This window comes from Bactrocera latifrons, unplaced genomic scaffold (assembly GCF_001853355.1).
Source record: "Bactrocera latifrons isolate USDA-ARS-PBARC rearing strain unplaced genomic scaffold, ASM185335v1 scaffold_17, whole genome shotgun sequence".
NCBI classification, from domain to species: domain Eukaryota; kingdom Metazoa; phylum Arthropoda; class Insecta; order Diptera; family Tephritidae; genus Bactrocera; species Bactrocera latifrons.
Window position 1 is genome coordinate 1912050 of NW_017535185.1, and position 20860 is coordinate 1932909.

General features: G+C 37.7%; 1 protein-coding gene across 2 annotated transcripts in view; it reads left to right on the top strand.

Annotated features, from left to right (window-relative positions):
* Nucleotides 1-20860, top strand: part of LOC108966818 (beta-1-syntrophin) — a 126697-nt gene that overhangs the window by 104982 nt on the left and 855 nt on the right. Inside the window, exons 6-10 of one of the 2 annotated variants that reach the window (XR_001993216.1) lie at nt 1828-2141; nt 2408-2493; nt 14062-14170; nt 16134-16517; nt 19019-20719. Coding sequence is in view for 1 of the 2 variants with exons in the window: in XM_018929910.1 (XP_018785455.1) it covers nt 1828-2141; nt 2408-2493; nt 14062-14170; nt 16134-16517; nt 19019-19102 (977 nt within the window). In the remaining variant the exon portion in view is untranslated. Of the gene's footprint in view, nt 1-1827; nt 2142-2407; nt 2494-14061; nt 14171-16133; nt 16518-19018; nt 20822-20860 lie in introns of those variants that run through there. The other variant, XM_018929910.1, reaches the window with a different exon arrangement.

Sequence of the window (20860 nt, forward strand, 5' to 3'; positions counted from 1 at the left end):
TATATTATATTGTGTGTACTTTTTTTAATTTTATTTAGAGTTTTATTGACTTTTTTAAATTTTTTTAATTATGTTATCTGAAAAAATTTCAAAGAAATTAATTGCTCTCGTCAGAATCTGAATTTTCTTTTTTTGACATTATTTATTTAATAATTAACTAGCGGTGGGAAGCAAAGTTTTGCTAAATTTTAACAGCTAAAAACATGTGTGATCTTGAGCTAGCATAGCCAAGTCGGCCACTGTGCAGCGTCGCGCCTCTCTACTTCATTACGCGCTTCATTACTGCTCCCTATCTCCATCAACGTTATCAAATTTTGTTTGGGCAGGCAGATTGATCGGGTGTGAAGAAAAACAGAAACAAAATGTGCACGCTTTACTGATTTCCCTGCGCTGAAATTTTGAAATTTGTTGTTAGTCACCGTCTCATCAAAAATAATAATAAGAAAACAATGTAAAAATTTGCATTTGTGATAAATGCTGACGGCGAAAAAAGCCCAACTTCCTTCCTCGCTCTGTCAACGCATTTCGTCTATTTCCGTTTATACCGACAGTCGTTCGTTCTATTCAGCAACGGAATTTAATCAAGACTTTTGCTGCGCTATATCAAGCTATATTTTTAACAGAGCTTCTCTCCTTCTTTAGTGATTCGTTGTATACATGATTTTTAATGCTGACTGCGGTAGGTGCGCCACAGCGTATGCGGGTGGCGCGCTGCTAAGTTCCGTAAATTAAAATATTCTGGCACTTTTTCGCGTAATATTACTTTATTAAAAATGTAAGCTGCTCGAAATGAATAAACAATGCACCATTGCGGTAACAAAAACAACTGACCATGACACGAAAAGTATGAAAGTGGAAAGCACTGTCTTTAGTACTTTGCCAGTAAATGAGGAAGTGTGGTTTAATAAACTAGTAAATAACCATAGAAATGAATGACGTTGGGTTTATTATTTCATGACGTAGATGTCTTTATTATTTACCTGTCTTCTTTGGCTTAGCAAATACTAAGAACTACGACAATGCAAAGGGGAACACTAGAGAATATATTAATTTCTGATGGCAATAATTTCTATATTTTAATAATGGACGAAGCGCAGAGAGTTGGTAATCACAAAGTTGTAAAAAAGGAATGAGCAACCTTTGAAGCACTAAAAACCAACGAAAAACATTAAATTCTCTAAATTGAAGCTATAATATCGCTCACACGTGCACTTCTTATATTTTAATCGGTGTAAAATTATTTTATCTTATCTTAGTTTGTATGAAAGCTATATGCTATAGTGGCACGATCTCAACAAACTCTACGGATATTGTACTGTTGTCTTAAAATATAGTTCAGACCAAATTTTGTGAATATATCTCGTAAAAAAAAAGTTTTCCATACAAGATTTGTGTTTGGTCGTTCGGTGTGTATGGCAGCTATATGATTTAATTGTCCGATTTGAACAATTTCTTCGGAGATTGTATCGCTGACTTAAGCTTTAACTCGTGCCAAATTCTCGCCAAAAATGCTGCTGAATATATACTTTTAGAAAGCTTTCGAATTATGGTGCCATTGCTTCAACTCAATAGTCGATAATATCAATTTGCCTTAATTACCTACATAGTTAAAATTATACCGCATGTATGTAAGTATGCTATATTATGCTCGTGAAATCAACAGTCCGCACGTAATGTGCGTGAAAGTATTTACTGAGCCGCTGATTACGCATATGCATTCATTAATGCCTTCCATTACTGCTCTCCACTCGCATATACATATATATATACTGCTTAAGTAATTATTACTTATTTGTTGTTGTTTTTTTCTGTTCTGTCTATTTGCAGAGAACCGTTGTATCGAACTGCATTCGCCGGATGGCGTGCACTCGTGCATCCTGCGCGCCACCGACTCAGCCGAAGCGCTGATCTGGTTCAATGCGCTGCACTCGGCGATGTGTGGCAGCACACAGCGCGCACTCACCGATGCCAATCGCGCGCTAATGAATGTCATCGGCGAGCTGAAGCACATTGGCTGGCTTAGCAGGCGTTTGAGTGGCGGCAGCACCAGCGGCGGCGTGGGCGGTGGCAGCTCTGGCAGCGGCGGTGGTGGTGGCGGCAGCAGCGCCAGCGCTATTGGCGGCGGCGGCGCAGGCGATTTGGTAAGTGACCAACGCGAGTGTGGCGGACTGTGTTGTGCCGCAAGTAGATTGAAGCGTTTAATTTTTACTTTAACTGCCATTGCAATGCCCGTGCTTTCTTTCTTTCCTTTCTCCAACCATTCGCTGCGCTTCATATTGCATTTTTAATGAATTCATTTTATTTACAATTCTTTTCCGGTTTGCTGCTACGTTTTTTCGTGCAACATTCGTATGCTGACCTTGTAAATGTGCTACATGCAATGTTGAACGTGTGTATTGTGCCACAGCCAAGCGGACGTTCCAGCTCGGAGAGTTCCGATGAAAACGACAAATGGCAACCGATTTTTGTCGCCGTCACCGAACGTGAGTTCAGGTAAGTGATTGCTTAAGCAGACGGGTGGGCTCAACGCCTTGCCACATACTTGTAGAGCTAGCACACTTTATCTGAATTATTGGCAGGTTTGGCAATAACGACGCGGCACTGCTGAAGCAGCAGGCCAAAGTGGCATATATATGAGTATATATTTATTTTTTGGTTTTAATACTTGCATGTGTGTGTATATGTTTGTATATATTACGTGTTTATACAACCATAGTTCAAGTAATCTGCGAGATTGCCGCATCGAGTGCGGTACTTCAGCGCCTTCACTTATATTGAGCATGTCGACAGCAGCAGTGAGGAAGTATGAGCGCTTATACCATCAAAAATCTAAGAGACATGTAAATATTGTCTATCTTTTTTGTACTTACTTACTTACTTACTTGTGGTAATGCGTATGTATATGCAAATCTGTATTTGCATATGAAAGTTAATAATACGCGCCGCTGCCCTGTGTTTGCCAAAGGTGCGGCCCAATCTCATAAAGCAAAAGAGATTCCATTTTTCAGTGGAATTTTGCAAAAAAATACTCGCACAGTTCCACCGCAAATTTCTCAAGCGCTACTTAACTGCCTGCCCAGGTGTTCACTTAAATGCTTCTCGAGTTCGTTCACATACAAAAGAAAAGTAAATTTCTGAGTGGTGTTTCAGGTGCGTTTCTCTGTCATACAGGTAACGTTCCCGGTAAATAGATATATGACAGTAGCTCAAAGTGTTTGCCAATTGTGTGAGGTGCACATTGGGTGATGGATTATTGTAATCACGGCATATATTTACTATTTTATAGACTTTATCCGCGCATTAGCATTTTTCGGCTTGTGTTGTGTGGGTATGTGTGTGTGGGGGGATGTATATTCTTGCCATTTCACTTTACTCTAAAGACGAATAGCACACAATTATTTCGGAATATTTATGTACCAAAACTGCATATGAGCCCCCGTCACTGAATTTATGATGCTCACCATTATCTGCATGAATAATGCGTAACGCATTTGCTCACAATGCATTTTACTGTGACAAAATATTCCAAGAAATTTTTATGAGTTTAATTTACGCAGAAATGATAGATATATAACAGGTCAATTGAAAAGTCCGCTCCTTCCCACAGTAAAACACATTTGCTTGGCAAAACTCGTTTTTTGTTTTTTACTTAACGTATTTCCTTTCAAACACTGTTTACTAGTATGGGCAAAAAATAGTAAGACTTTGCTCATAATTTTAAAAATCTTAATTTATTCTTCAAAATTTATGCCATCGCCCTCAAAGTTATCTACTTTAACCCCAATATACTTATTGCAACGTTTTTTACAATACTCGAAACAGTTGTTGAAGTCAATCACCTTAGTAGCCATCAATACTTATAGCGCTTCACGTTTATTGACTCAAAACGGTTTAACCAGAGCGATCATTCCAGTTTGCTGAATAGCAAGAAGCCACGGGGAGCAAAATCAGGCAAATACGCTGGTTTCGGCATGCTATTGGTTGAAAATTTGGCAAAAAACTCACGAAGGATCAAAGCAGTATACGACGGTGAGGCCATAAATGTAGTATGAGACAATAATACCGGCCACTTTTTACGAATTCGGCGAGCACCGCATCTCGATAAACGAAAAAAGCTGTCAACATAACTTTGATTTTTTACAAGTGTTACTTCACCCAAAATGATAAGTATATTGGATAGTCAAACTTCAACATATTTTTCATATTTATAATCAACTTTTATGAACCAAAACCATTTTGATCAACCGCTTTTTCCTATTTTTCCGCTAGAGACATTATTCCGTCAGTGTAAAACTTTTCTGGTTTCTCGGCAAAAAACTGAACTAAATTGCACAGACTTCTTTTGAAGCCAACTTTGCTCCAGTAAGGGAGTTCTGCATTGACCGAAACAAACGTTAGTCCGATGGTGCAAGATCAGGGCCATGTGGTGGATGCATAAAATCTACCCAGCCAAGCTCTCCCACTTTTTGCCGAGTCAATCTCATCAGTTGTTGACAGTAAAATGTAGAATCATCCGTTGTGCCAGGTTGGAGCAGTTCTTTCGAGACATCAGTACTGGCTTTGCGACCATTTGTTGAGCTTCACCACGCTTTGACCATGATCGTTTTCGCACATTGTTGTCGTATTTGATCCACTTTTCGTCTCCTGTTACCTCTCGATTCAGAAATGGTTCGATTTCATTTCGTTTCAGCAAAGAATCGCAAATGTTACTTCGGACCATTAAATTTTTCACAAACAATTCATGTGGTAGCCAAACATCGAGCTTCTTTTTGTAGCCAGCCGTTTTTAAATAGTTCAAAGCTGTTTGATGATGAATGTTAAGTTCCTTAGCGATGTCATGACTGCTTAGGTGATAGTCTTGGTCAAAATTTTCCATAATTTTATCGACTCTTTCAACGATAAGTCGACCAGAGCCGGTGTATCGTTCGCATAAAAATTTCCAGATTGGAAGCGAAGGAACCATTGTGTGCTACACAAACTGATGCAGCATTGTCTCCGTAAACTTCACAAATTTCATTGGTGGCCTGTGTGGTATTCTTCCCTTTTTCCTGCAAATACTATATTTCAAAATATAGGGACTTTCTTCATTATTTTTACTAATTTTGGAATAGCTATAACTTTTTTTCAACTTCCCCCATTTTAACTTTTATTTGGTTAAATGAAGTGTAAAATCTCCCCTTTCCAACACTGTATGGTATGACAAAATGCGATTGGTAGCACTGGAGATGTACGACTACAACGACATCTTTTGAAAAAATACGAAAAGACTTTTTCGACTAACCAACAATTTACGAACTAATGATCCGTATAAGCGCGCTGTTTGAAGGTTCGGGCTAACTAAAAATTTTGTTTTAATTCTAGTAGCGTCATTTATGTGTCAGGCCGTGAACTTTTCAATTGACATGTTATATATATAAGTGATTGGCATAATGTCCTGAGTCGATCTAGACACTGTTGCCAATTTGTTCATCCATTCATCTGTCTGCATACACCGAAAATAGTCCCTCAATTTTTGAAGTATCGCTCTGAATTTTTGCACAAGCACAAGTAAAGCATATGGCTGCCATACAAACTGAACGATCAAAGTAAAGGTTTTGTATGCAAAATTTTTTTATTTGATGGGATAGCTTCACGATATTTGACAGGAATAATTAACTAAAGCAGCGGTATAATCTGCAAAGAAACTGTTCAGATCGAGCCACTGTGGCATGTAGCTGCTATACAAATTAACCTATCCAACTCAAACCCTTGTATGGAAAACTTTTACCGAATTTGAATCGAATTCGAATGATTTCTACTAACTCCAAAGAAATTGTTAAGATCGAGCCACTATAGCATATAGTCACTCTGAAATCTGATCCGATCAATTTCAAGTTCTTGTATTGAAACTCTTCTTTATTTGTGAAAAGTTTAATAGGTTAGGTTATTTCTTTTTATTAACTCTCCAAGCTCCCACTCCAATTTGTTATGCGAAATATGTAAATCCGTAGCGCTGCCCTCCGCTGACCACGCCAACACAGCTTTGCCATTATGTGCACAGTTAATCACAAGCGATTTGCCGGACACTCGTTTTCATTGTTGTTATTGTGTAGAGATGCTTTGCTTTTTTGCTGGTTTTTTTTTTTCTTCGGTTACAAGCTCTTCTTCGCACACACGTCACGCCTTTCATGGGGCTCATTTATTATTGTTTGAATTTGTTTCATTTTTTATTCGATACGTTTTCCATGTTTCATTTGCACATTTTTTACTTTGTGGCAACATTGCGCAATATTACATCATCAATCAATGACAAACGACTTGGTAACCCTTTTTTGCAGCTTTTGTTCCTTACAAGTTTTGACTTAACTGTGCTGACCGCGGGCAGCTGGGAGTGAAACGGTTCATATGCTGGGACAGCAAGCGGTCAACTGGTTATGAAAACAGCGCGCCGCTACGAACCAAATGTGAGAGCGAGACGACGTACAGATATAATTTATAAGTGGGGTTACTCAGCAAAACATTACTGATGGGATTTGTGTGGTACAACGGGTTTTAATTGGATTGAGCTACAAGCGGACGTGGGAAGTAGGGGAAATTTTTTGATTAAAATGGCAATGAGCTTACCGTTTTGTAACGTTAGAAGGATCGACTCTGGCGTAACACACTCAAAATACGCGCTTCGAAGCTTGAAATATAAAGAGCATTAAAGTCTTGGAATGTACTAAAAAGTTCTTAAGTTAGCTGAGTCTTCAAGTAGATTAAGCAGTGGTTCCAAGGTAGCCGTGGGTGTCTACGTGGAGGTGCACTTCCTGCGTCAGGCGAATGTTGTTGCACGCCAGTGTTTGGCTTTACGGCGTGTAGACAACAGTGTACTTGCGTAGAGCAGGTGGATAACAGGCGTTCATGTGCGGCGTGTGTGGTGTGGAGCTGTGTGTATATGTGTCTTCACTTATTTCCCGTTTCCGCGCGTTGTCCTTACGCCCGGTGCTGCGACGATTGCAATTTCCTGCAAATTCTTGCTTTGTGTATTTTCTGTGACTCTGCTGCAAATATTTCCATTGTTGCTCCTTCGCTTTTCGCTTTTTGTATGCTCGTTTGTTTGTTTGTTTGCTTGTCTCCGGTGCAATTATTGCAATGTAGCAACATTGCTGGCAAAGGATATAAAAATAATAACAACAATCATGACAATGTTGTAGCAGCTGCACAATGCAACGGAAGTAGTGTCTGTTGGCATTGCGCAAGGCGGCATAGCAACGAAAGGAGAAGAAGAAGGAGAATATAGCATGTATAGTGTGCGCTGGGGGGGTGTATGCAAGCTGACGGAGCAAAAGTCAAGTGCCACGCAACACAATTTCCGCAAATTATATCCGAAATTGTTCAGAACGTGGTCACCTAACACATATACATACCTATAAAGCTGACAGCTGCTGCCTTTTGACAGCAATATGGACTTGTGACAGGCATACATACCAATCTATACCTACGCTGGTGTATATATGTACTAAAATAGTATATTATATAAGCACTAGAGGACATCTTTGTTGAGACACTAAAACTTATACGTTTGGAACAAATTTTGTACAAAATATTTAATTATTCATCAATTCAGGCCTTCAGCTCCTTCAGCGAAATTTTTCTTTTATCCCATTGATCGACTAAAAACGGGTTCCACGGAACGGCAATTTCGGTTTAGGGAACAAGGAAAAATCACAATAAACCAATCTGATGAATATGGTGATTGAGCGATGTTATTCATTGCGGTTTCGGCTTTAAATTAGATCACAATAGTGGCTCGACGAGATGGTGTACACTAAAATAATATTCCATAAATTGTTCTTTCACAATTCCGGCCATTTTCGACAGATATTCGCACGCAAACAACTCAATACAGCTGAATAATACACCATATTGACCGTCTCTCCCTCTGGAAGATTTAATGATGCACGAAACCACGAATTTCGAAAAATACAATGAGCTCAACTTGATTTGGTTTCGGCTCGTGCGGAAAAATCATTCCGATGATTGTTGACTTGTTTGCATTTCAAACTTATAAACATACTTCACATGGGCAGTTATAATGCTCTCGATGAATATGGGAACGGAATTCTCACCATCAAGCGTGTCCAAAGAGACCTATTTACGATAGTCTTTTTGAAAAAATTCAGCTTTTTCGGGAAGAGGCGATCAAGAACGCGTTTCATACCCAAAATATCCAACAAAATCACTCAAACGGACTCCCGGAACACGTCAAGCGCTCTTGTCATCTCGCTAACATTTGCCTGATGATTTTCAAGTACCATATATTTCATTATTTTAATATTTTCATCACTTGAAGAGGACACAGGTCGTCTAGAACAAGTACGTTCAAGATCTGTCGACCGTTTTTGAATCCTTTTATCGAGATCAACAACCTTACCTAAGTCCATTGGCTTTAACGAAGTCAACAACACGAGATCATTGGTTACCTAAAGTCAAGGCCCTTTTGTGACGTCAACCACCGAAAGTAAATAATCTTTCGTGAAGCCAATAACAACTTGTTTACGTTTAGTGAAGTCGAAACCTCTACTTAATGTCATTAAACCTTTTGTTCACCTTCATGTGCGTCCCAAAGTTCATTGTACGTTTTGTTTACCTTTAAAAACAACAACCCGAAGCTTTGCTTACCTTTAGCGAAGCCAACAACCCTATTTAAGGACTAATTCTTTTCACTTTTAGTATAGATAACAAGCCTTTTTTCTCTTTGTAGATATTACTTTGGTTACTTTTAGTGGAAGGATCTCGAGTTTAAAAGATCGTTTCTGAAATAACTAAACTAACAAGTTTGATACCACATATTTTTAGAGAATAGTGCTTGTGAATGTCTAATGATCTTCAGAACAAATTTGTAAAATGCAGACATTAATATTATTATCAAATAATATTTCCATCTTTAGTTGTTTTGAAAGTAATCTATATTCTTGCGGGAAAGTTTTAGGCTCTAGCCGTTTGGTATTCGACAATTACAACATAAAGATATATAAGAGTAAGGATTAGTAAGGTTAAATGGTCGTTTCTAAGAGAAATCGGTCCTTCTTTGGAACGGTAGTCCGTTGTGCTACCTAAAAAATCCTATATAATAAGTCCTAAGACCATTTAAAAGCGACAAAGCACTTTCAGTCGCTCACAAATTTGTTGAGACGGCTAATGTTATTTTCGGCTATATCTCCTGGTTCAACGGAGGACTGCCGATATGTTACAATATTAGAATTGCAAGGGATGTACAGTTTCACTTTTTCCAAACAACTTTGATTATTTGTTTCCGGTTACAGTTTTAGCCTTATTGAACAATGCACAGTAAGAGCTCCTACGATTTCAGAAAGATGAATCTTGCTAAGGGCCAAAAGTTCAACAGACCTGCTATGTTCTACTCTAGATCTACGGAATCTCGCATACGCGGGAGCGACTCGTTGCCGACCAACACTTACTAAACGCACGCGAGGTCGATGGGTCCAGTGTTAGAACTCAAAATGGAAGTACAATACCTTCCTATTCCAATATGAGCCAGTTCTGTTAGGCTCATGGACTTTGCAGTTACCAGCGATTCTGCTAAAACCTGGCATTCAAAAAAGTCGGATAATAAAGTAGCTTGATACTTTTCTAGTTGGAGAGACACTTTTTGAAAACCCTGAAAATAAGGCTCTTAAGAAGTATATATTATAATTGCATAGAAAAATTTATAGTCAGAATTTGTTTGCCTTACACAAGCATATTCCCGAGCATTTCAGCATTTCATTTATTTTGCTTTTAGAATGAAGGTGTAAAATGTGCAAAGCTAGTTAGCTAGTGTCAGATGAACTCAAAGTAAGTCGAAAGAATAGAAAAAATAAAAATTGAAATGAACTGTAAACTGATATTAAATGACATAGTGCATTCAAATATTGGAATTCTTCGAATCTGTCAATATAGTTGACACCAAAGGGCGTCCTGCAATACATTTGCATACACTCATACACGTGCCAATAATGGACAAATGACAGTTTATTTGTATGTGCGAGTGTGTGCTTCAAGTTGCAGCTAAAAAGTAATACACACACACACTTGTAAAAGCAGGTGGAAACCGGCTATGAGCGCGCTGTCCTTTGTCCGACTCACAAAGCCAAAGAAAGCTATCTCCTAGTGCAGTCAGTCGTTGCTCGGGCCGTTGCAAGCATTTGCGCATGCATGTGTGAGTGGCTTGAATGCTGCATGCAGTCAGTCTGTCCATGTCAGCAAGCTGTTGCTTGTCAGCCGCCAGTGGATATTCCAAGCCATTCGAGTATTTGGCATTTGCAGGAAATTAGTAAACCAAAATGAAATGAGTGAAGGCGCCAAGAAAGGGAGAGAGAGTGAACGAGCGGACACAGTTAGAGGCGCATTTGCATACCTGTATTTCGGTATGTTTATCTTACGGAAATTTAGAATATTTTGGCAAATTGCAAAATTGCAAACGGAAATTGCCGGTTGGTATTTTTCGATATGACTTTTTTTCTTTTCTTTTGTATGTATGTGTATATGAGTGTGATACGATGTGTACTCATAGTTTTGTACGACTATTTTTCGTGTGGTTTGAAATGGGTGCGTTGTGGTTATGAAAATTAAAGTGTTGACAGTGATGAGCATAGTGACTTGATCACCTCTATAAATTAGAACTTGGTGCAAACAAGGAAAAAGCGCTAACTAGCTGTGTATCCATTCGTAGAAACTGCAATTTTTTGTCCATACGGCTGTCATTACAATTTAAATATAATTTTTTTACTTTTATCCAAGTCCACAACCTGAGCTCAATGAAGGTTAGTGAGGTCAAGAATAATTTTGTTACATATAGCGGGGCCAACAACCCAAACTGAGTTCAATGGTCATTTTCTATACATATAGCAGAGTCAACAACCCTACCTGGATCAATGATCCTGTTGTTTACAAATTGCTATATTAACTACCCGAAGCGTAGAAAAAAAATGTTTAGGGAAGTTAGCAACCCAACATGAGGTTAATGCTTATATTTAGCGAAGTCAGCAATCCAAATTGAGCTCAATGCTTCTATTTACAACCCGAACGCGTACAAGAAAAGAACAAATACAAGCTATAAGTATATCAATACTATAGTTGGGTTTTTCGATGATTTGTGGATTTTTTGCCATATGGCTGCTATTATAGATTCTGTTTTAGGAAATTTTGGGCACTAAACTATATATTTTACATCCACTTTTCCATATAATCGAACAGAACTAAGTTTTTCCCTATAACTTTATGAGAGATCGCCTCATCAGCTTAGTAAAGTCCTGCAAATTCTCCAACTTTTAAAATATTTAAATTTTTTCGCTGGACCTTTAATTTTAGTCGGACATTTGTAGCGCATATGTATGCAGGAATATTCAAGAATATGAAAGAATACGCGCGCACAAAGCCAGTGTTGCCAGAGTGGCAAAAAAAAGCGTATAAATACTGATTGGAACAAATTCGCAATGCAATTACATAAATAAATCAAAGTGCAAAACAAACTAAACAAACCAATTGAGTTATAAAAAAAACGAATACAAAGCTGCAAATAAATAAATAAATAAAGTGAATAGCGAAAAGCCACAAAATTTTCAAGTGAACGGCAAAAGCCCAAAAATAGAAACAATTTGTAAAAACAAAGCAACGAATAGTACAGTGGCGTCGCGCGTAAAAGTGGGCAAGTGCAATGGAAAGATTTTTTTAGCTTTCAAAAGCGGGCGGAAATCATACTTAGGTTGGCCTGGTAGGCCAATGAGCCACACACAGAGCTATTTTGGTTCTCTGCGATATCAGATGGAGTTCAGTTACTAGGTCCATGAGAAGTAGTCATCTTTTAGAATAGCTGCGCTTGGCCTCACTTTCGATAACTCTTCCAGTCATATCGTGGGGACACCAGCATCTATAGCATCTATTTTTTTTTTCACGTGTATAAGGAGGGTTTACTACCATATTTGCTAGTTGCTTGCTCTATCGCCTGCACTGCGTGGAGTTTCAAATATTCTGCAGCAAACAAAGTTGAAATATCGGCACTCGCACTTTACGCCCGAGCAATAATTCACACATCGGTCGCAACTCCACACCAGCCACCCGCGGCATGCAAAAAATATGCTTCAATTAGTTTTTTTTTTCTTCTCTTTTTGTCTATTTCCTTTTGGTTTTGCATTGTGGCGCAACAATATTTGCTGTGTTTTGTTATTGTTGTTGTGGCATTTTTATTTGTTTTACAATGCACAGCTTTAGTTTGAGCGCCCTGCCTTTGGCGCTGTAATGGTCGGCAGTGATGGCGGCCGAATTTGTGGGGCAATAAAGTGCATACCAACGAGCAGCAGTACTTATACAAACATACATCTACTCACACACACACATATATTATACATAGCATACATAGCTTATAGATGCATAGATGCAGGAATATGCGGAAACTACGGAGACCCTATAAGGCATGTAGTTTAAAACTTGGCGCACGTTATTTTCTCTCCAAAATTTGCTTACTTGCCGGAATCGCCGATATCGGACATTTATAGCATATAGCTGCCGTACAAACTGAATGATCGAAATGAAGTTTTTGTATGGAAAACTTTTTTATTTGACAAGATATCTTCACAAAATTCCGTATAGACCATTTTTTAAGGCAAGGCTACAAGCTCCGTAGAAATTTTTGAGATGGGATCACTATAGCATACAGCTTTCATACAAACTGAGTTATCAAAAAAAAGTTCTTGTATAGAAAACTTTTCTATTTTAAAAGATATATTTCCAATTTTTTTACATAGGTTACTTTTCAAAGCTGTAGCAAAACCACCATAGAAATTTTTTAGATCGGTCCCCTCTAACATATAGCTGCCATACAAGCTGACCTATAGAAATAAAGATTTTGTATGGAAAACTTTCTCACTTGACAAGATATCTACATAAAATTCAACATAGATCATTATTTCAAGCAACGGTATAATATCCGAACAAATTTTTCAGATCAGACCACTATATCATATAGCTGCCATACAAACTGTACGATCAAAACGAAGTTCTTGTATGAAAAACTTCTTTATTTGACAAAAAATCTTCACGAAATTTGGCAAAAATTATTGTCCAAAACAGCACTAAAATATCTGCCGAAAGTTTTTAGATCGGACCACTATATCATATAGCTGTCGTACAAACTGTGCGATCAAAGTCAAGTTCTTCTTGAAATCTTTCAATTGTGAAGCGTATTATAGCTCCGGTGCAACCGAATTTTACATTCTTTCTTGTTATTTTTTAGCTAGTACAAAAATGGCAAGGCATAACCCAGTCAATGGGCTCCATATACGCTGTAGTCACTTCGATATGCAACGATTAGTTTGCAGCATTGTTCGTGTGCACAATCGGTTTGCTTTTTCGGCGCTATGAGCGGCTATGCAAGTTGTTCTTGTTGTAATAGACCAAAAATCGGCGGAAAATAATGTATTTATTTTATTTATACTTTGTTTGTTAGCAGTTTTACAAGCGTCGTTGTGTAGCCGATAATCACGCACACATACACAAACGCAAACACAATGTGGGCGTATTTGCACTGCTTGGCTTTGTGCATCCGGTGCACTTGTGTGCTGGCATGGCTATGTGTATAACTGTGTTAATGTATGTGTGTGTTTATGTATGTTTGCCGGAACACGTTGTGGTCTGGCACTTCCTTGCAAGTGTTATGGGTTTTTGTGCGGCGGCCAATCCTTTGTGCCAGCTTTCACATTTATCTTCTATTAAAACTATTTTTCGTACAAATTTTCCGCAGATTTTTGAAATTGTTACAAAACTTCTACACCAGCAGCCATTAGCGTGTACACTTCTTCACACACACTTACTTCAATGTCCACACACACACATACACACGCACACAGAATGTCCAAACTCCGGCTTCATTGTTTATTTTACTCATTAGTTTGCTTCTTTCAACGAATTTTTTTCAGCGCGTTTTGTGGTGGCTGCCACAGTTTACCACACCACCCTTGAAATCACACTATATTTCACATTAGTTTGTCTTCCTTCATTGTTTTAATTGCTTCTTCTCTTTATTTTTGTTTATTTTTACAGGATTTACGAGTCCGCTCCTTGGTCAGTGGAGGCATGGGGACGTCCGTTGGAGAGCTTTGCATTGGCAACAACAAGACTGGCTGGCGCTGGCAATAATTCATCTTTGAACGTAAGTGTTGCAATTTATGCCCTTGTACTGGTTGAGAGCTTTGCCCGGTTTCCTTTTTCGCCTTTGATTTTATTTTATTTTTTTCTGAGCGGTGGCTAGTGCGCAAATAGATCTTTCGAAAGCGATAAATTCTGGTAAACAGCATATGCTGTGAACAAACAGAGTATAAAGGATTTAAACGGAGACCACAAAAATACAAAAATAGCAGCGCAGAATAGAACAGAAATTACTACCGCCGTAATTTTATGGGTTTCGCTTTACACTGTATGAACTGAAGGTATTTTATGCGCTAATCTATAAAGTGGATTTCAGTTCAAAACTGGATCTCTTACGCAACCATTTTCTCTGTAAACTAAAAACAAGAAAAAAACGTTGACTTTGGTCAGACAGAAGCTAGAATATCCTTCGCAAATATAGAGCAAATAAAGAACTATTCCTTCTTCGGTGATTCAACCGTTACTTCAAGCAATAATCTCAGTCAAATTTCATGAAGATACCTTCACATTTAAAATACTTTTCTATATAAGGACTTGAGCTTGATCGATAAAATTGTATGACAAGTATACGCTATATTAGTCTGATCTGAACAATTTCTCCGGAGATTGTACCATTCCTTGCGGTAATTATTCACACCCAAAATTCGTGAAAATATTATACCTTGACAAAAAAAAGAGTTCTCCTTCAAGCACTTAATTCCAATCGCTCAGTTTGACGGCAGTTTTGAGCTAAAGTGGTCTGATACGGACAAATGACTAGTTCCTTGGGGGAAAAAAGTACGTATGGAATATTTCAGAGCGATATCTCAAAAACTACGGAACTATTTCAGGTATTGCATACAAGCGGACAAGGGAAAATTGACGGAGCTTGTCACACTGATTGTAACCTAAAATGCAAAATAACGTAACATAACTTTCATAAGTTTATAGGCTAATGAAAAACGAAACCACTCATATTCAAACATAATGTGAGTTTATATAATGGTTATATAATGGTTATATATTGGTTATTACTCATATTGAATCAAAATGTGAGTTTTGGTTATAAATTGGTTATCATATATCTAATCATATTGAAACAAAATTTTAGTTTTGTTTATAAAATGGTTATGTATTGGTTATCATATAACTAATCATATTGAAACAAAATATGAGTTTTGGTTATAAAATGGTTATGTATTGGTTATTACACATATTGAATCAAAATGTGAGTTTTGGTTATAAATTGCTAATGTATTGGTTATCACTCATATTGAATCAAAATGTGAGTTTTGGTTATAAAACGGTTATGTATTGGTTATCATATACCTAATCATATTGAAACAAAATTTGAGTTTTGGTTATAAAATGGTTATGTATTTGTTATCAGTCATATTGAATCAATATTTGAGTTTTGTATATAAAATGGTTATATATTGGTTATTACTGATATTGAATCAAAATGTGAGTTTTGGTTATAAATTGGTAATATATTGGTTATCATATATCCAATCATATTGAAACAAAATTTGAGTTTTGGTTATAAAATGGTTATGTATTGGTTATTACACATATTGAATCAAAACTTTAGTTTTGTTTATAAAATGGTCACGTATTGGTGATCATATAACTAATCATATTGAATCAAAATATGAGTTTTGGTTATAAACCGGTTATTTTGGTTATAAAATGGTTATATATTAGTTATCATATACTCATATTGACACGAAATTTGAGTTTCGGTTATACCACCCTTATATATTAGTTATTTTATCTAACAGCGATTTTCGATTTTTTTTTTTTTATGATACGCCGTTCGGTGAATTATTTTTTCTCTGAAGCCTTAAGTACATTTCAAATATTTTTTAAAACACAAATATTTCCTCGCTTTTGCAGTCTTTGATGTTGTCAAGGGACTTAAGCGTTCATTGCATTTACGCCAATTTGTAACAACAGTTACTTGAGAAAAATTTTCAATTATTTTTCAGGGTCAACAGACGACGGTCTTTTGCGTGCGCTGCGGCACCACCCGTGGCGTGCTGGTCTATTGGCTGCGCTCGGAGACGCATCGCGACATGGCTGCGTGGGCGCGCGCACTGGTGCAGGGCTCACACAACGCCGTCAACTATCAGCGTGAGTTCTCATTTCGCTGCCTCTACCAAGGCAGACAGTGTCAATTGGTTGTGCATTTGAATCGCGGCTTTTGCCTATACGACTGCAGCGGGTTTTCGGCGGCGGCGGCGGCGGGTGTCGTAGTGCCGCCCAATCAGGCCAAAACTCAGTTGTGGCAATTTCCGTTCGACAAATTGAAGGGCTCAGCGGACGACGGCATACGCATGCTGTACTTGGATTTCGGCGATGACGGCGAAATTGTAAGTATTATTATAATTAAAATGCTTCCAAATTCATAAGACACTACTTTTGCTTGGCGCGTCGGCTGTGTAATTAAGCAATTATGTATATATTCACAGTGAAATTACCGTTTATCTTTCATTTGCTGCGAATTGCCGCTGGTGCTCGGTTAGTCGGTGATTCGAGTTAATTAAATTAAATAACTTTCATTTCATTTATATCTGATTTCCTGCGACTGAATTTCGCATAGCGCGCCACCAGCCGTGTCGGCCGCTTCACCTTAATAATATTTCCTTTTTTCATTTCGCGCCTTCCGTCTTTTATTGCGCAACAAAGTGAAACGCATTAAGTTTTCAATTAAAATTTCACACGCCGCGCCCAACGACCCCAGACGCCAACCGTAAGCAGCGCTGTCAACTGTCACCACCAGCAACACGGCCGACAGTCTCAATCGCGTTGTTCCCAGTCTGCTAGGTCTGCGTATCAGCACGCGCTACATATCGTTTGACCGTTGCGTCTGACATGCTGATCCGACTGCGTGTGCTCTCTGGCTCCATTGCCGGCTGGTCGTTGGCCCACCTTTGTGCACGTCAATGTCATAATCAATGAATGGCTTCTTGCTTCGACACCGCTTCGCCTCTGCAGCGCTTCGCAGACGACGGCCTTCCATCACTTAAGTCACTTCGCAAGTAGCAGCCAGAGGGCTCTTCACTTGATCGCCTTTGCTAACGTTGCAATTAATTTTAAATCGGCCTTCACTTCGTTTCGTGTCGGCGTTTCACCCCAACGGCCGTTGTGGCGCCGCACATCAATTGCAATTGCTATCTTTTTCTTCAGTCAGCGGTGTACGAGGTGTGAAGTACTTGGCAAGTGCTGCTACCGCCACATTTTGTGGCACGTTGTCAACTGTAATTAAACTAATTTTTTCACCAACACCTTATACTGCTTAACCTTCGCTTGCCTTGTACACCTTTGTGCAGCGTATTTCTGCCAACGCATACTCATGCCTTGTGCTTCATGCCTCATGTCTTGAAAGTATGTGTGTTTATTGCTTGGATTTCAATTTTGTTTTGTTTTCTTTTATTTACTTAATCTCCTACCGAATTCGGCTTAATTAAATCAAACGTTTTGTGTGTTTTGCGGCTTATTTCTGAATTTTTGACCTTGCTACTGTTTTGTTGTCATAAATGGGTCTTCGTAAGTCTTGCAAATCACTATGTTTTCAATAGTTGAGTCATGCTGTCGAAGCTATATCTTACTCTGACTCGAGCTGTTTGCCTCCTACTTGAGGCTCAAACTCCTATCTGGGCTCTATATGAGCTCATTTGAAAACTACGGCAGGCAGCGTATTAAATGAGCTCATCTAAGGCCCAGAATAGGAGTTTGACTCTCAAGGAGTAAGCAATCAGTTCGAGCCATATTAAGAGGTAGCTTCGGCGGTATGATTGCTGGATGTACCATTCAACTAGAGTGTTTTGCTTTACGGTTTGTCAAGCTTATCGTTTTTTATTATTTGAACTTTCGAAGGATCCTTTTAATCAAGAGAAGGTCGGGGTCGGTTTGCGGACCATTACGAAAATCGCAACTGCCGACGTTTGGGAGAGAGATCCATAAATATTAAACGCCGTATATGACACCGTTTCTTGTTTTAAGTCCAGTCACTTCGAGCTACCGAACTTAAGAGGTCTAAGTGTAAGTGTTCCAGAAATTGTGTGGTTAAATAAAGGGTGATCCATCTCGAGGTTCACACTTTTTTGATGAAAAAATACAGAATATTTAACATAATAATATTTTTTGGAATTTATTTTTTGAAGACTACCGCTTTAAAATGTTTGCCGCGGCTATGTCTCAGATGGTCCATCCTTCGACTCCAATTTTCGATGACTCGTTCGATCATTTCGACTGTTAATTGGCAAATGATACGCCAATGCTTCAAGGCCTGAATCGAAGCGGGATTATCCAGATAGACTTTAGACTTGACATATTCCCACAGAAAAAAAACGATGTGATGTTACACGATTTTCGCGATCAATCGATCGGCTCAAAACGTGAAATTATCTATTCACCGAAGTGTTCTCTCAATAGATCCATTGATTGGCGCGACGTGTAGAAAGTGGCGTCGCCTTGTTGAAACGAAATACCACCGAGGTCACGAGTTTCAATTTCAGGTATCAAATAGTTGGCTATCATGGCGCGATAACGGTCGCCATTGACGGTTACGATCTCACAGGCATTTTTGTTACGGTTTTCGAGCTAAAGTGTACTCCATTTATGATTCCCTTGCGGCTGAACGTTCCAAAACTCCCGAGAACCTTTTCTGACTATCAAATAACTGGAAAAGTTTTTTTCAGATTTCTTTTCTTTTTTTTTTAATTTTCAGCCAGAACTTCAAAGATAAAACAATAAGAAAATTAGAAAAGAATTTATACGGTATTTTCAAAATTCTGACTATTCTTAACATTTTATTCTTCATTACTTGCACAACTAAACGCTGAAACATTTCTGAAATTACTTCTTACAGGAACTAGATATGGAATGCTGTCCCAAGCCGGTGGTCTTCGTGGTGCACAATTGCCTGTCGGCGAAAGTACACTCCATCACCTAAGAGGAGCCAGCGCCAGCTGACGCGCAGCGGGCAGCTTGATCAGCGTCTGACGTAGCACAAACAAAATTACTTTGAGAAGCGTAAGAAGGAGGCCCCCACAAATGGGCGAGCAGCAGTAACGTAGTAAAAATTTTTGTAATTTCATACCAAACGCCGTTGAGTGAATGCAGTTGAAAGAGAAAAACAAGTAAACGTTTATATACACTGTGCAACATGTTGCGCGTTTATAATAATGCAATATATCAAATTTACTTAGTACTTAATCATAAAGTAATTATAACATAATTATACTTAATACAATTGTGGTAAGCATAAGTAGATTTGTATAGCAACGTATGTTAAACAGTTGAACGTCAGCTGGACAGCTTTTGAGCGCGTGTGTGCTTCCTTATTTTGTATAAGGTGCAAAACTAGTCTTCAGTCGCGTAATTCAAATAATACACATTATGCATAAATTTAACAATCCGTACCGTTATACATTAGTATATACTATGTATAACATTTAAATGTAAACACACACACTTGCAACACAATATTTCCGAATATTTGCAGGTTTGCTACTTTTCACACCGAAATTCATACTTCTCAGCCTAAATAGGGTTGCAATTTTTTTGGTGTTTAGCGAAATTAAAGCGCACAAACTCGTGTGTAAGTGTTTAAAGTTTAGTTTTAAAATAGTAGAAAGTAAGCTCGAAAAAACTGTCTGTATGTTTGTAAAAAAGAATTTCAAATGGCATGTATAAAAATAATCCTTTTTCAAATTTGCATAATTAAATTGCACATTCGACTAATATTTAATTAACAAATACAAACAGGCCAAAGCCAAACGAGTGCACATGTTACAAACACATACATATATATACATATAAAATATATGTATGTACATATGTATGTATGTATGTATGTACATACATATATTAGGGTGGTTAAAAAAATCTTACTTTTTCCACTTGTTACTTTGAAGTATATGTACTTTGAAACCTCTAACATAGATATACATTAAAAAAATATGTTCAAATATTAGGGTGGGTCAAAAAAAAATCGGATTTTTTTTCTGCTTGGTACTTTGAAGGTTAGGTTTTTAGACACCTCTAACACATCCTAATATATAAAAAAAAAATAATTCGTTTTTGACCCACCCTAATGTACATATATATTCTTACATATACATACACAACACAAACATAGTTTGAAACAGAGGGAATGAGATGTGCAAATGCAAACTAACAATGTAATATTTGTTTATTTGCATGTTTGTACATATTTGCAATAAAATACCGAACAAAAGAACCGAGGATAATAATTAAATTTAACAGAAAAATAAAAAAGTATCACATTTACATTTACTACTGCATACAATTTACGAAAAACTATAATATAAATAATATTACAAAATAGGCAACAACAATTACCGTTAGATAAAATCCAGCAACATATCTCGATCAGCTGCAATCAGCAACTGCATACATAGAGACTTAATAATATTAATTAACAAAATTAAATTTAATTAATAAAAGTGTTAACAACAAAAGCGGAAATCAAATGAAAATAACGCTAAACAGCAGTTAAGCGGACAAACGGCGCCATAGCTGATTTGGAACACATTTTTCTCTAATTGTAAGTTTCTCTATACACACTTGACTTGTACTAATATGTATGTGCATATGTATTAAAGATGATCCAAAAAAAACTAACGTTTGCCACTTAAATAGCAACTAATTAAATTGACAAAAAAAAATTATAAAAATTTACAAAAAA